Consider the following 13,645-nt stretch of genomic DNA (forward strand, 5'->3'; position numbering starts at 1 on the left):
ATCATTGAGGTCCGCAACACCTTTTCTGACAGGAAATAGGTGTGTGTGTGTGTGTGTGTGTGTGTGTGTGTGTGTGTGTGTGTGTGTGTGTGTGTGTGTGTGTGTGTGTGTGTGTGTGTGTGTGTGTGTGTGTGTGTGTGTGTGTGTGTGTGTGTGTGTGTGTGTGCGTGCGTGCGTGCGTGTGTGTGGTGGAAAAAAGTACTCAAATGTTTTTCTTAAGTCAAAGTATCAATACCAACGATGCAGAAATACTCTGTTACAAGTAAAAGTCTCAGTATTCAAAATGTACTTGTGTAAAAGTACAAAAGTATTGGCATCAAAATATACTTAAAGTACCAAAAGTAAAAGTACTAACATGTTTGAAAATAGCAGATCAGGGGGTGTGAGCTTGTACATCGGCTATTTTCAAATATGTATAAAATAAGGCTGAAGTGGTTAATGTATGTCTTATAACAGTGGTTCTCAACCAGTGGTCCGGGGACCACCAGTGGTCCTTTAGGGGGTTCCAGGGGGTCCCCAGCCAAATGAATAATTAGGAACCAAATTGACCCTTATATGTCTGTAACTCTGAGAGTGTACAAATGGAACCAAATTGACCCTTATATGTCTGTAACTCTGAGAGTGTACAAATGGAACCAAATGGACCCTTATATGTCTGTAACTCTGAGAGTGTACAAATGGAACCAAATGGACCCTAACGGGTCCATTTGGTTCCATTTGTACACTCTCAGAGTTAAATGAACACTGATGATGATGATACAGTGTAGATTAAGACCCCCAAGAAATCAAAATGGTTGAGTCCCTGGCATATCTTTTCAAATGGGGGGTCCGTGGGCTAATATCTGTCAATTTGGGGGTCCTTGACGCGAAATAGGTTGAAAACCAGTGTCTTATAATATAAGGCCGTGGTAAAAGTAAAAGTACAACATTTGCCTCTGAGGTGTAGTGGAGTAGAAGTAAAAGTATACTGAAAACTGGAAATACTCCAGTAAAGTAAAAAAAAAATCCTCAGAATTATACTTCGGTAAAGTAAATGTACCAAGTTACTTTACACCACTGGTGTGTGTGTGTAAGGGGGAGGGAGGGGGGAGGTTGCCGTGGGTTACAGGTTCTGGCAGCAGGCCAGCTTGTTGCCTCTCTGTCCGTCGGTGGTGGGGGGAACGCTGATGTCCACCACGTTGTTTCCGGGGGACTCGTCGTGGGCGGACCGCTCGGCCATCTGCTTCTGCGACACGATGCGGTAGATCTCTGACAGGAGGAGAGAGAAAGAGGCAGCGGTGGATTTTGTTACTCGAGTAAAAGTATCGATACCGCCATGTTAGAAATGCTCTGTTGCAAGTAAAAGTCCGGAATTCAAAATGTACTTGAGTAAAAGTACAGAAAAGTTTTGGTATCTAAAGTACCAAAAGTAAAAGTACTCATTATGCAGAATGTCCCATTTCACAAGTTTTCAAATGTATACAAACATTTTTGAAAATAGCAGATCTACAAGCTCACAATGCGTCGCATCGCGACGCATTGTGAGCTTGTAGATCGGCTATTTTCAAAAGGCCGAAATGTATATAGGGCTGAAGTTGGACTGCGATGTCAAAATGCGATTATGTGATCGCAGAATTGGCCGCATAATCAGCTAAATGGCGCATAATTATGCGGGGGTAATGTTTTTTCAAAAAGGCCGCATCGTATATTTCTGCATATTTCGCAACTTTTCACATATTTCGCATTTTTCGCAACTTTTCGCATATTGCATATTTCGCATATTTCACAACTTCCCGTAATTTCACTGCATAAAATTGCAAAAAAATACACATATTTCATCGCAAAATCAAGGATTTTAGCCCGCATAATCAAGAGTTTTAGCCCGCGTTTTTCTGGAGTATGAAGTGGTTAATGCATGTGTTGTAATAATAATCAAAATCTACAAAGTAACTAGTAACGAAAAGTTTTCAAATAATTGTAGTGGAGTAAAAGTACAATCTTTGCCTCTGAGATGTAGTGGAGTAGAAGTATTGCAAATTGGAAATACTCCAGTAAAGTACAAGTTCCTCAAAATTGTCCTTAAGTACAGTACTTGAGTACATGTACTTGAGTACAAAAGCACTGTACCACCAGTGCTTTTACCTATAATGGATGGCGTGTTAACTGCTGATTTGATTTTCGAGCTAACAAACAAACAACGTCATATTAGCATGGAAAATCTAATCTCGCTGGCAAGCGACGCTATTGTTGCGAACGCAGCGGAAGGAGGCGCGCCCGCGCAAGTGGACCTTACTATGACACCGTGCTCGGCTTGTGTCTCTGTGTGTGTGTCTGTGTGCAGTATGTGTGCACTGCCTGTGTGCAGCCAAGTAAATGTCCAATATAGACGTACCATACATCAAATGAAAGGTCTTTGAAAACTGAACACACCTGTCAAGGTTGCGTTTAAGCCCGCCCCTTCCCCCGGAAGCCACGCCCCGGAGAAGGCTCCTAAAAACTCCCCATTGAAACCCCATGTTAAATGAAAAGTGCCCGAATCGCTCCCAAACTTTTTCTACCCCCCCTAAGTGGGGGTCTACGAACAAATACTTCAGGCTCGGATTTTGGCTCCGCCCCCCGGAAGTGGATGAAACAGGCACTTCAAACACTTTGTTGAATTGTTCAAAAACATTCAAAGTTTTTTTTTGGTGAATTTGTATTTTTCTAAGACGCTCCTTTTAACGCAGAATTTCTTTGTATTTTTATTTAATTTTTTATTGGTTACTTTTTTTTAAATAATTTATTTTCATTCATTTTTTCTTTTTTTTTTCGTTCGCTTCCCGCGTTCGCGCGTCTTACTTGTACTAGAGCAGGGGTCTTCAACAGGGTGTCTGGGACCCCTAGGGGGTCCTCTGAGTTTACGACAGGGGTGGGCGGGGCCGCCAAATCTTTGCCTGATAAGATTATTTTTTTTACATGAACCACTTGAACCCTAGCGTCCCTATTCTGAGGAACATTAGCCGAAAATAGCAGATCTACAAGCGTCCGAGACCCCTGCTATAGAGCAGTAGTTCCCAAACGTTTTAGCTCCAAAACTAGTGAAAATAGCAGATCGACAAGCTCACAATGCGTCACTTCTGCTGTTTTCATATGAAACATTGTTTTGTATGTAGGAAACGGAAAACCCATACAAATTGGTTGGTGAAACAGTGCTTTAGAGCGTTGGTTCTCAAAGTGGGGTCCGGGGACCCCCAGGGGTCCTTGGGGGGGTTCCAGGGGGTCCACAGCAAAATGTGTTTATATAACTTCACAATAATTTTAACCACTTCAACCTTTTATACTTTAGCTATTCAAAAATAGCAGATATACAAGCTCATAGTGCGGCACCGAGTGCCCCACTATGAGCTTGTAGATATGCTATTTTTGAAAAATTGTTACTCAAATCTTTGACTTCTGGGGGTCCCTGGAACAAAATATTTTGAGATGAGGGTCCGCGGCCAAATACATATCATTTTGGGGGTCCTTGACATGAAAAAGTTTGAGAACCGCGCTGCTTTAGAGAATATATGACGGCAGACAATAGAAGACTTTCAAAGTTGTCAGGTTGCTGTGCACAAGGAAATCTTTTGCTTGCTTATTTTAGTCTCACCTGCAGCTTGTAATGTCACAATAGTTTTGTAAATTAAGCATTCCCCCCCCCCCTCTCTCTCTCTCTCATATTCTCTCCTGTGTGTACGTATATGTGCGTGCGTGCGTTTTCACATTTTTACTGCATTGCCATTTAGGGACGGCATTTAGAAAAACGCATACAAATAAAGCTGACTGTTGTTATCTTTGCGTTTGTTCTCTATTCAAGCACCTTTGGTACGAACAGAAACGTGTTTTTTTTCAGAAAACAGAAGAAAAGTGGAGATTTGTTTTGTTGGAGGTCATCTTCAAGAAGCACATATTTCACAGCAGCACGTAATAGCAATAAAAAGGCAATAAAATAAAAAAATACAATAAAAAAACAAATGCCGTAATAACCAGACAACCTCTACATGACCGTATAAAAATTAAATGAGCTTATTTGCCAACAGAGCAGCACCTCTTAAAGACACGCACGCATGCACGCACGCACACACACACACACACACACACACACACACACACACACACACACACACACACACACACACACACACACACGCACCTCAAAGACACAACAGCTAAACCATTGGTTCTCAAAATGGGGTCCACTTACAGGTCTGAGAGTGTACAAATGGAACCAAATGGACCCGTGAGGGTCCATTTGGTTCCATTTGTACACTCTCAGAGTTATGGTTAACCCCAAGAATCAAAATATACCACTCAAGAAAGATAAATAAGTGACAATTAAGGACACCGCAATGTGATGGATGGGACCGTCTGTCTATCACTGTCTATATTTTCATGATTTTTCTAAAACAGATCTACAAGTTCATAGCGTGGTACTCTGTGCCGTGCTATGAGCTTGTAGATCTGCTATTTTTGAATAGCCAAAGTACAAAATGACGTGTATGTGTACAGTATACAGACCTGTCAGGATGTTCTTGAAGGCCTCCTCTACATTCGTCGAGTCCAACGCTGAGGTTTCTATGAACGATAGATTGTTCTTCTCTGTGTGGTTAAAAAAAAGAAAAAGGGGAGAGGTGACTCTTTAACCACTTAAAGGAGTAGTTCGCCCCCCAAAAATGACTTATTTTCTATCAATGACACACCCCATGAAGCCTTGAATTCATGGAGATTTTTTGTTTGTTTTTGTCACATTCCTACGCCAATAATTTGATGACCGGGTGGCGGCTCAGCACCGGACACTCCGCCGGTCATCGAATTATTGGCGTAGGAAGGTGACAAAAACAAACAAAAAATCTCCATGAATTCAAGGATTCATGGGGTGTGTAATTGATAGAAAATATATATATATTTTATTTTTGGTGAACAACTCCTTTTGTACTTTCTCTCAAGTAAATTTAGAATTATGGACTTTTACTTGTAACGGAGTATGTCCATATCGCAGTATTGATACTTTTACTTAAGCAAAATATCTGAGTACTTTTTACACCACTGATTTAGAGACTTTCTCATCAAAATCATGTTTTATTCACAAAAGAATGTTTTGAATCGTAGCTCTATAGTGGATTAAGACTCCCAGGTGTTTTCCATGAGCTCGTGGGAGGGGTTACCTGCAAAGGCCCGTGCCTCGTCGGTGGGCACGGCTCTGAGGTGACGCAGGTCGCTCTTGTTCCCCACCAGCATGATGACGATGTTGTTGTCGGCGTGGTCGCGCAGTTCCTTCAGCCAGCGCTCCACGTTCTCATAGGTCAGGTGCTTGGCAATGTCGTACACTAGCAGAGCCCCCACCGCTCCTCTGTAGTAGCTATTTACACACAAAAACACAAACACGTCGCTAGTAGAGTCCTCTGTAGTAACTATTTACACACAACAACACAAACACGTCACTAGTAGAGTCCTCTGTAGTAACTATTTACACACAAAAACACAAACACGTCACTAGTAGAGTCCTCTGTAGTAACTATTTACACACAAAAACACAAACGCGTCGCTAGTAGAGTCCTCTGTAGTAACTATTTACACACAAAAACACAAACACGTCACTAGTAGAGTCCTCTGTAGTAACTATTTACACACAACAACACAAACACGTCACTAGTAGAGTCCTCTGTAGTAACTATTTACACACAACAACACAAATATGTCACAAGTAGTCCCCTGTAGTAACTATTTACACACAAAAACACAAACACGTCACTAGTAGAGTCCTCTGTAGTAACTATTTACACACAACAACACAAACACGTCACTAGTAGAGTCCTCTGTAGTAACTATTTACACACAACAACACAAACACGTCACTAGTACAGTCCTCTGTAGTAACTATTTACACACAAAAACACAAACATGTCACTAGTAGAGTCCTCTGTAATAACTATTTACACACAAAAACACAAACATGTCACTAGTAGAGTCCTCTGTAATAACTATTTACACACAAACACACAAACACGTCACTAGTAGAGTCCTCTGTAGTAACTATTTACACACAACAACACAAACACGTCACCAGTAGAGTCCTCTGTGGTAAGGTAGGAACCAAATGGACCATTTGTATGCTATCAGAGTTATGGTTATAAAGGTTGAAAGCCATGGCTTATAGGATTCTCCGGCGCAGAGATCTGGGTTGAGGCTATAGGGGCCGAAATCGTGTACAATTTGTGTTAGAGTTTTTTTCTTCTTTTTTTTCTCTAATCTAGCTAATTTGACACTGTGTTATGTTAATTCTTCATCATTATTAATTACTTACAATGCATAAGTCAGTTTAGGTTCTAAGACCTGGAACGCATCTGTGTCACTTTAGATTTCTTTGGCTATTCAAAAATAGCAGATCTACAAGCTCATAGCGTGGCACTCGGTGCCGCGCTATGAGCTTGTATATCTGCTATATCTTGATATCTGCTATATCTTGAAAAAAATTTTTTTTTAGGATTTAGAAAAAAAAATAAGAATCGCCTCAGGTCTTAATGGGTTACATAGGTATTTTTAATCATATTATTTTTATTATTCTAAAATGGAACCCCCCCCCCCCCCCCCCCCCCCGCCCAATTACTTTCCAACCTCTCATCAGCGCCCACAGTATGAAAAAATGCTTACGGCTCCAGGAAACCCCAAAAAAGTTAGAACAGGAGGCAGAGCATTTAAGTTTCAGGCACCTCAGCTGTGGAACCTTCTCCCAGTCTCAGTCCGCAAAGCAGACACACTCTGTATATTTAAGACTAGACTAAAAACCTTTCTCTATGATAAAGCCTATAGCCGAAGTGTATAGACTCAGTCACCCTATAGTTATCCTCTCTTGTCGGGTCTCTTCTCTACATGTAAAGTGTCTTGAGACAACTTGTTGTGATTTGACACTTTAATAAAATTGAATTGAATTGAATTGAGAAAGCAGTGAGGTACTGTATACTAAACTATAGCTGAATCAGCACTGAGGAGAACTGACTGAACTTATAGTTTATGCACTTATCCAACTTATATAGAAGAGCGTGCTTGGAGGCTAAATGTAGTCCAAGTACTCCTTTGGGATCTGGGTATAAAACTTAATTATACCCTACTCCACACACGCACACACACGCGCGTGCACACGCACACACGCACGCACGCACACACACACACACACACACACACACACACACACACACACACACACACACACACACACACACACACAGATGCATGCTATGACAAACATGACAGCGTGTGGTCTGGTTCTGTCACCATTGTAACAACTGAGTGTCCGGGGTCATTTTTAGCTCCACTAACAAGACATGCATTGCTATGCAAGTTTACTGTGTTCTCCTCCACCATCCACGGAGGAATGATGAAAATGCTCTGCCCACGTGCAGCACGTACAGTGGTGTAAAGTAACTGAGTACATTTACTCTAAGTGCTGTACTTAAATACAGTTTTTAGGTATTTTTTTTACTTTACTGGAGAACTTTTCAATCTTCAGTACTTTTACTTCTACTCCACTACATCTCAGAGGCAAATATTGTACTTTTACTCCACTACAATTATTTGAGAACTTTAGTTACTAGTTACGTTGTAGATATAAATGATTATATTATAAAACATACATTAACCACTTTAGCCCTATTTTATACCCAGGCTATTTGAAAATATATACAAGCTCACAACGCGTCGCATCACAACGCGTTGTGAGCTTCTAGATCTGCTATTTTCAAACATGTTAGTACTTTTACTTTTGGTACTTTAAGTTCATTTTGATACCAATACTTTTGTACTTTAACTCAAGTCAATTTCAAATTCCGGACTTTTACTTGTAACAGAGTACTTCTACATTGCAGTATTGATACTTTTACTTAAGTAAAACATTTGAGTACTTTTTCCACCACTGCACGGTAGAATGAAAATGCTCCGCCAAAGTGCAGTATGTACGCAAAGAAACAAACTGATGAAAAAGGCTTAAGTGTTTCAACTGGCCAGACAAATGGGTTATTGGTATAGATAACGTTGATGTCTTCATGCATTGAAGGAGGCATGAGCTCAGTTCTGGGCTCTCCCCAGGCTGGCAGAGGGAGAGTAGCGCCCAGGATTACATAGGCAATTGGCATTGGGTGAAAAAAAGTGGGTTACAAAATAGTGGGATAAAAATGTAAGTAAAAAAAATCCTACAGATGCAGACTCACGCTGAGGTGAAGGCCCAGAAACGCTCCTGTCCTGTGACTTAAATACTACCATACCTGTTGGGGGATATGAGCACCCAAAGTGTGTCCGCTTGTTTCACGGATGGCCCGCTTGTTTCACGGATGTGGCAACACCGGCGCTTGTTTCAAGCACATGATTTGGCAACCCGGGAGCGAACACAGAAACACATAAACAGCTGACATTTGGGGAAAGCGAAAAACGGCCTTTGGTGTTCCGTGCACATGGCAATGGTCAATGGCTGTGTGCAATTTCAGATCAATTGCTCCAGCCACTGAGGAGAACCGCGAAGAACAGATTTTGGGGATGCACAGAGATTTGTAGTATAGGCTCTATGCACAGCAGCCATATTATCACTTCCTTCACAGGTGTTACCCATGATACTAATGAAGGCTCTGTTCCATTTAGTGTAGCACAGTGGTTTCCACGACCCCCACAACTCTGAGAGTGTACAAATGGAACCAAATGGACCCTTACGGGTCCATTTGGTTCCATTTGTACACTCTCAGAGTTACACACCCGTAAGGAGACATTTGGAAGCCCATGAGGGTCTCTGGACCCCAACTCTAGAGTGAGCCAACATGCACAACATCAGCACCCTGACTCTGTTTGACCAAGAATGGAACAGAGCCTTCATTAGTATCATTGGCAACACCTGTGAATGTCTTCACAATATGGCTGCTGTGCATAGAGCCTATTATAGGATTATTATAGGATAGGATAGGATGATATTTAAATCGTACAGATGCAGACTCACGCTGAGGTGATGGCCCGGTAACGCTCCTGTCCGGCCGTGTCCCAGATCTGAGCCTTGATGGTCTTGGCGTCCACCTGGATGGAGCGCGTGGCGAACTCCACCCCGATGGTGCTCTTGCTCTCCAGGTTGAACTCGTTGCGGGTGAACCTGGAGAGGAGGTTGCTCTTCCCCACGCCCGAGTCCCCGATCAACACAACTAGAGACGGGGGGGGAGAGAGAGAGAGAGAGAGAGAGAGAGAGAGAGAGAGAGAGAGAGAGAGAGAGAGAGAGAGAGAGAGAATATATTTTAATTTTAAAAGCACAGACAGGCAGACAGACAGACAGACAGACAGACAGAGAGAGAGAACGACAGACAGACATTATGAATAGTCACATCATAAATCATGTCATAGCTTTAGGGACAGCATGTCATTTTACTGATTAACAATAGAAAATAAAAAATAGCTATTTTCAAATTGCCGAAATATATAGGGCTGATGATGTGTTTTGTAATAATAATCAAAATCTACAAAGTAATTGGTAACTAAAGTTTTCCAAAAAAAAATAGTGCAGTAAAAATACAATATTTGCCCTTGAGATGTAGTGGAGTAGAAGTAAAAGTACCGAAAATTGGAAATACTCCAGTAAAGTAAAAATACCTCAACTTTTTACTCAAGTACAGTACTTGAGTAAATGTACTTCACTCCACTGGTATTTATTGCCACAGTGTAGGCGTGTGGGCCCAGCCCTCACAGATATTTGATTGAGGCTACTACAGTAAATACCATAATATACGCCTCCCAGGGGCAACATTCACATTAGGGAGGGGTTTGTTTTTACACTGTAATAACCACTTAAAACCATATTTATATCTCATTGTATATGACAAAAAGCCGCAGTCCACAAGCTAACAACAAGCCACGCGTGTTGCTAGCTTGTAGATTGGCTTTTTTCCACGCACAATGTTTGCCTATTGTCGCAGAATAACATCTGTGTGTCATTTTTTTTAAAGAACAGATATACAAGCTCATAGCGCGGCACCGAGTGCAGCGCTATGAGCTTGTAGATCTGCTATTTTTGTAAAAAGAAACGTGAAAATGTGTGCAGATAGGCTCTATGCACAGCAGCCATATTATCACTTCCTTCACAGGTGTTACCAATGATACTAATGAAGGCTCTGTTCCATTTAGTGTAGCACAGTGGTTTCCACGACCCCCATAACTCTGAGAGTGTACAAATGGAACCATTTGTACACTCTCAGAGTTACACACCTTTAAGGGGCCATTTGGAAGCCCATGAGGGTCCCTGGACCCCAACTGTAGACCCACTGGTGTAGCAGAGTGTTTCCAGTGAGCCAACATGAACAACATCAGCACCCTGACTCTGTTTGACCAGAATGGAACAGAGCCTTCATTAGTATCATTGGTAATACCTGTGAATGTCTTCATAATATGGCTGCTGTGAATAGAGCCTATCTTTGAATATATACATTTTTAACTAAAATCTTTGCTTCTTTGAGGTCCGCGGGCAAATACATATCATTTCGGGGGTCCTTGACATGAAAAAGTTTGAGAACCACTTATTATAGCAACATAAGTTTTTCCAAAAAACTGTTGGATTTAGAAGACATTTGTAGAATCCCAGAAGCAATAAGATTTGATGTTCGCTTTAAAAAATATATATATGTTCAAAGATTTGCACAAATCTTCACGATTTTTCCAAAAAATAGCAGATCTACAAGCTCATAGCGCGGCACTCGGGCTGCGCTATGAGCTTGTAGATCTGCTATTTTTGAATAGCCCAAAAAGTCTAAAAATGACACAGATTCTTTCCCGGTCTTAATGGGTTATTACAGAGAGCCCGGGAAGCAGCTAGGGGTTAACTCATTGACTGCCAATGGCGTGCTTTGACGCTGGTGATGTGTTTTCAGTTTTCACGCTAGATGGCGCTCTTCGCTAACCTATGAGTCACCATTTGACTCCCAGTGAAGCAGTGAAGCAGGAAATCACGTGATTGCGAAAACACCAGCCACATTCACTCCCATTCTAATGGACTTGGAAAAAAACAACCCACATTCAACTGCCAATGACTATGGGACTATGCATGAAAAGCCCTTGATATCCTACTATAAATCCTATTCTGTCTCATCTGTATTTCTCTCCTCAGCGGGGCGACCAATAGGCTCTATGCACAGCAGCCATATTATCACTTCCTCACAGGTGTTACCAATGATACTAATGAAGGCTCTGTTCCATTTAGTCTAGCACAGTGGTTTCCACGACCCCCATATCTCTGAGAGTGTACAAATAGAACCAAATGGACCCTTACGGGTCCATTTGGTTCCATTTGTACACTCTCAGAGTTACACACCTGTAAGGGGCCATTTGGAAACCCATGAGGGTCCCTGGACCCCAACTGTAGACCCACTGGTGTAACAGAGTGTTTCCAGTGAGCCAACATGCACCATATCAGCACCCTGACTCTGTTTGACCAGGATGGAACAGAGCCTTCATTAATTGGTAACACCTGTGAATGTCTTCATAATATGGCTGGTGTGAATAGAGCCTACTGATCTGAACGTGCACGCTGGTATCGCATTATGAAGACCACTTTTTCACTTTCCCCACATTTAAGCTGTTAATTAGCTTTTTTGTGAACGGTCCTCACAGACGATGGGATCTGTAGTTGCAGTCCCATAGCCTGGATGGTCTGTGGGTGGAAATGACGGGTAGGACTAGTTCACTTATTATTGTTAAATATTCACATATTATATTTGCTCGACGACTGCCCATACGTCTTACCAATCATACAAGTTAAGGCTCTGATCCATTTAGTGTAGCAGAGTGGTTCTCAAACTTTACTGTAATTTCACCTACCCCCATAACTCTGAGAGTGTACAAATGGAACCAAATGGACCCGGAAGCCATTTGGAACCCCCTCAAGGAACCATGAGGGTAGACTAGAGTGAGCCAACATGCACAATATCAGCACCCTGACTCTGTTTGACCAGAATGGAACATAGCCTTAATTAGCATAATTTGTAAAACCTGTGAAGGTAGAAAGGAAGAGGCCCAATTTCAGGGGTGGAAAACGTACTCAGGTTTTTTACTTAAGTAAAAGTATCAATACTGCAATGCAGCAATACTCTGTTACAAGTAAAAGTCCAGAATTCAAAATGTAAAAGTACATAAGTATTGGTATCAAAATGTAGTAAAAAACAGTTTTCAAATAATTATAGTGGAGTAAAAGTACAATATTTGCCTCTGATATGTAGTGGATCGAGTAGAAGTAAAAGTACAGAAAACTGGAAATACTCCAGTAAAGTAGAGGTTCCTCAAAATTGTACATAAGTACAGTCCTGGAGTAAATGTAGTTACTTTACACGACTGCCCAATTTCTTTCCATATATGGCTGCTGTGCACAGAGCCTATACGCTATAGGGTTAAATAGACAGTTCAAAGAAAAGCGTCTTAACACTTGCAGCTTTCAAGACACAAGGCGTCTATGTTTGCCTTTCTTCAGCAGCCATCACAAGCCGATCCAGATAAGCACAACGGATGGATTAATAATAGCAGAGGCCTTTGTTGTTTACGGGTGTGAGTCATGCACAGGATTGATTGATTAGGCCTGAGGGGGGGGGGGTGTACTACTGCGGATCTGACACAGAATACAGCAGGCAGCCTGAGAGAGGTTGGAAAGCCGTTTGTTTTCCACTGCTGGAAAAAAGAAACAGTTTATTTTACTGAAGTAAAAGTATCAATACCACCAATGCAGACATACTGTTATGATTGAAAAGGCCTGTGTTCAAAATGTTACTTGAATAAGAGAACAAAAGTATTGCTACCAAAATATACTTAAAGCACAGATTGTGAAAAAGGTTTTTTCGAAATCAAAAAGAGTGTCAAGACTCTTTCGAAAATAGCCGATCCACAAGCTCACAACGTGTCGCGTGGAATAGCCTTAGTACAAAATAGGGCTTAAGTGGTTAATGTGTGTTTTGTATTAATAAACTAATCTAGCTTGAATAGTTGCGGAGTAAAAAAGTACAATATCTGAGATGTCTAGTGGAAATAACACAGTAAAGTAAAAATACCTCAAACTTAAAGGGATTCTAGGTAACTTTAAGCCTAAATTTAAAAATATTGATATATATATATTTTGCGTTCTTTCCCCTCTGTCAGCCACTATATAATGATGCTGGGGTGTTTTCCTGCATTGAAACACAGTCCTCTTTCTGAAATCCGTATTTTCCCTACTATTTATGTTTTGACATCCGGGTATCCGGCTCTGTCCGGGACGTAAATGAAACGCACGCATGTGCGCGTCCGTGTCCGTGTGAACTGTCCTATCAGCGTCCTCGCTCAATGTTCTGTGATTGACACCGAAGGTTGGCCAATCGGGTGGCGAGTTCGAGTGAAACTGAATGGAACCGAGTCCAGCCTGAGCGCACCCGACCAAAAACGAGCGGCAGCCATCTTTTCTATGTGCTATTTTCTCTGATGCTTTAAAACTTCAAAAAGCTCTCAAACTTCTATTTTGAGGCACGGAATGTACTTATAAGATATCGTTCGGATATATTTTAGTTGTTTAACTTCATATATGTGGTCAATTAATCATGACAGAGCCTATTTCAAATAAAAATTCAGAGAACCGACAGGGGCGGGTAGTGACACGCATTGTATCAGAATAAAG

General features: G+C 41.5%; 1 protein-coding gene across 1 annotated transcript in view; it reads right to left on the minus strand.

The window, feature by feature from the left end:
• Nucleotides 1-1,102: 1,102 nt before the first annotated feature.
• Nucleotides 1,103-13,645, minus strand: part of LOC311045364 (ras-related protein Rab-11B) — a gene marked incomplete at its 3' end in the record, with an annotated part of 14,743 nt that continues 2,200 nt past the window's right edge. The window contains exons 2-5 of the mRNA XM_084057209.1: nt 8,975-9,170; nt 5,163-5,356; nt 4,516-4,596; nt 1,103-1,248 (exon numbers count right to left, since the gene is read on the minus strand). Coding sequence (XP_083913335.1) covers nt 1,103-1,248; nt 4,516-4,596; nt 5,163-5,356; nt 8,975-9,170 — 617 coding nt within the window. The remainder of the gene's footprint in view (nt 1,249-4,515; nt 4,597-5,162; nt 5,357-8,974; nt 9,171-13,645) is intronic.

Source organism: Gymnoscopelus microlampas (assembly GCF_963454915.1).
Source record: "Gymnoscopelus microlampas genome assembly, chromosome: 5".
Lineage (NCBI taxonomy): Eukaryota > Metazoa > Chordata > Actinopteri > Myctophiformes > Myctophidae > Gymnoscopelus > Gymnoscopelus microlampas.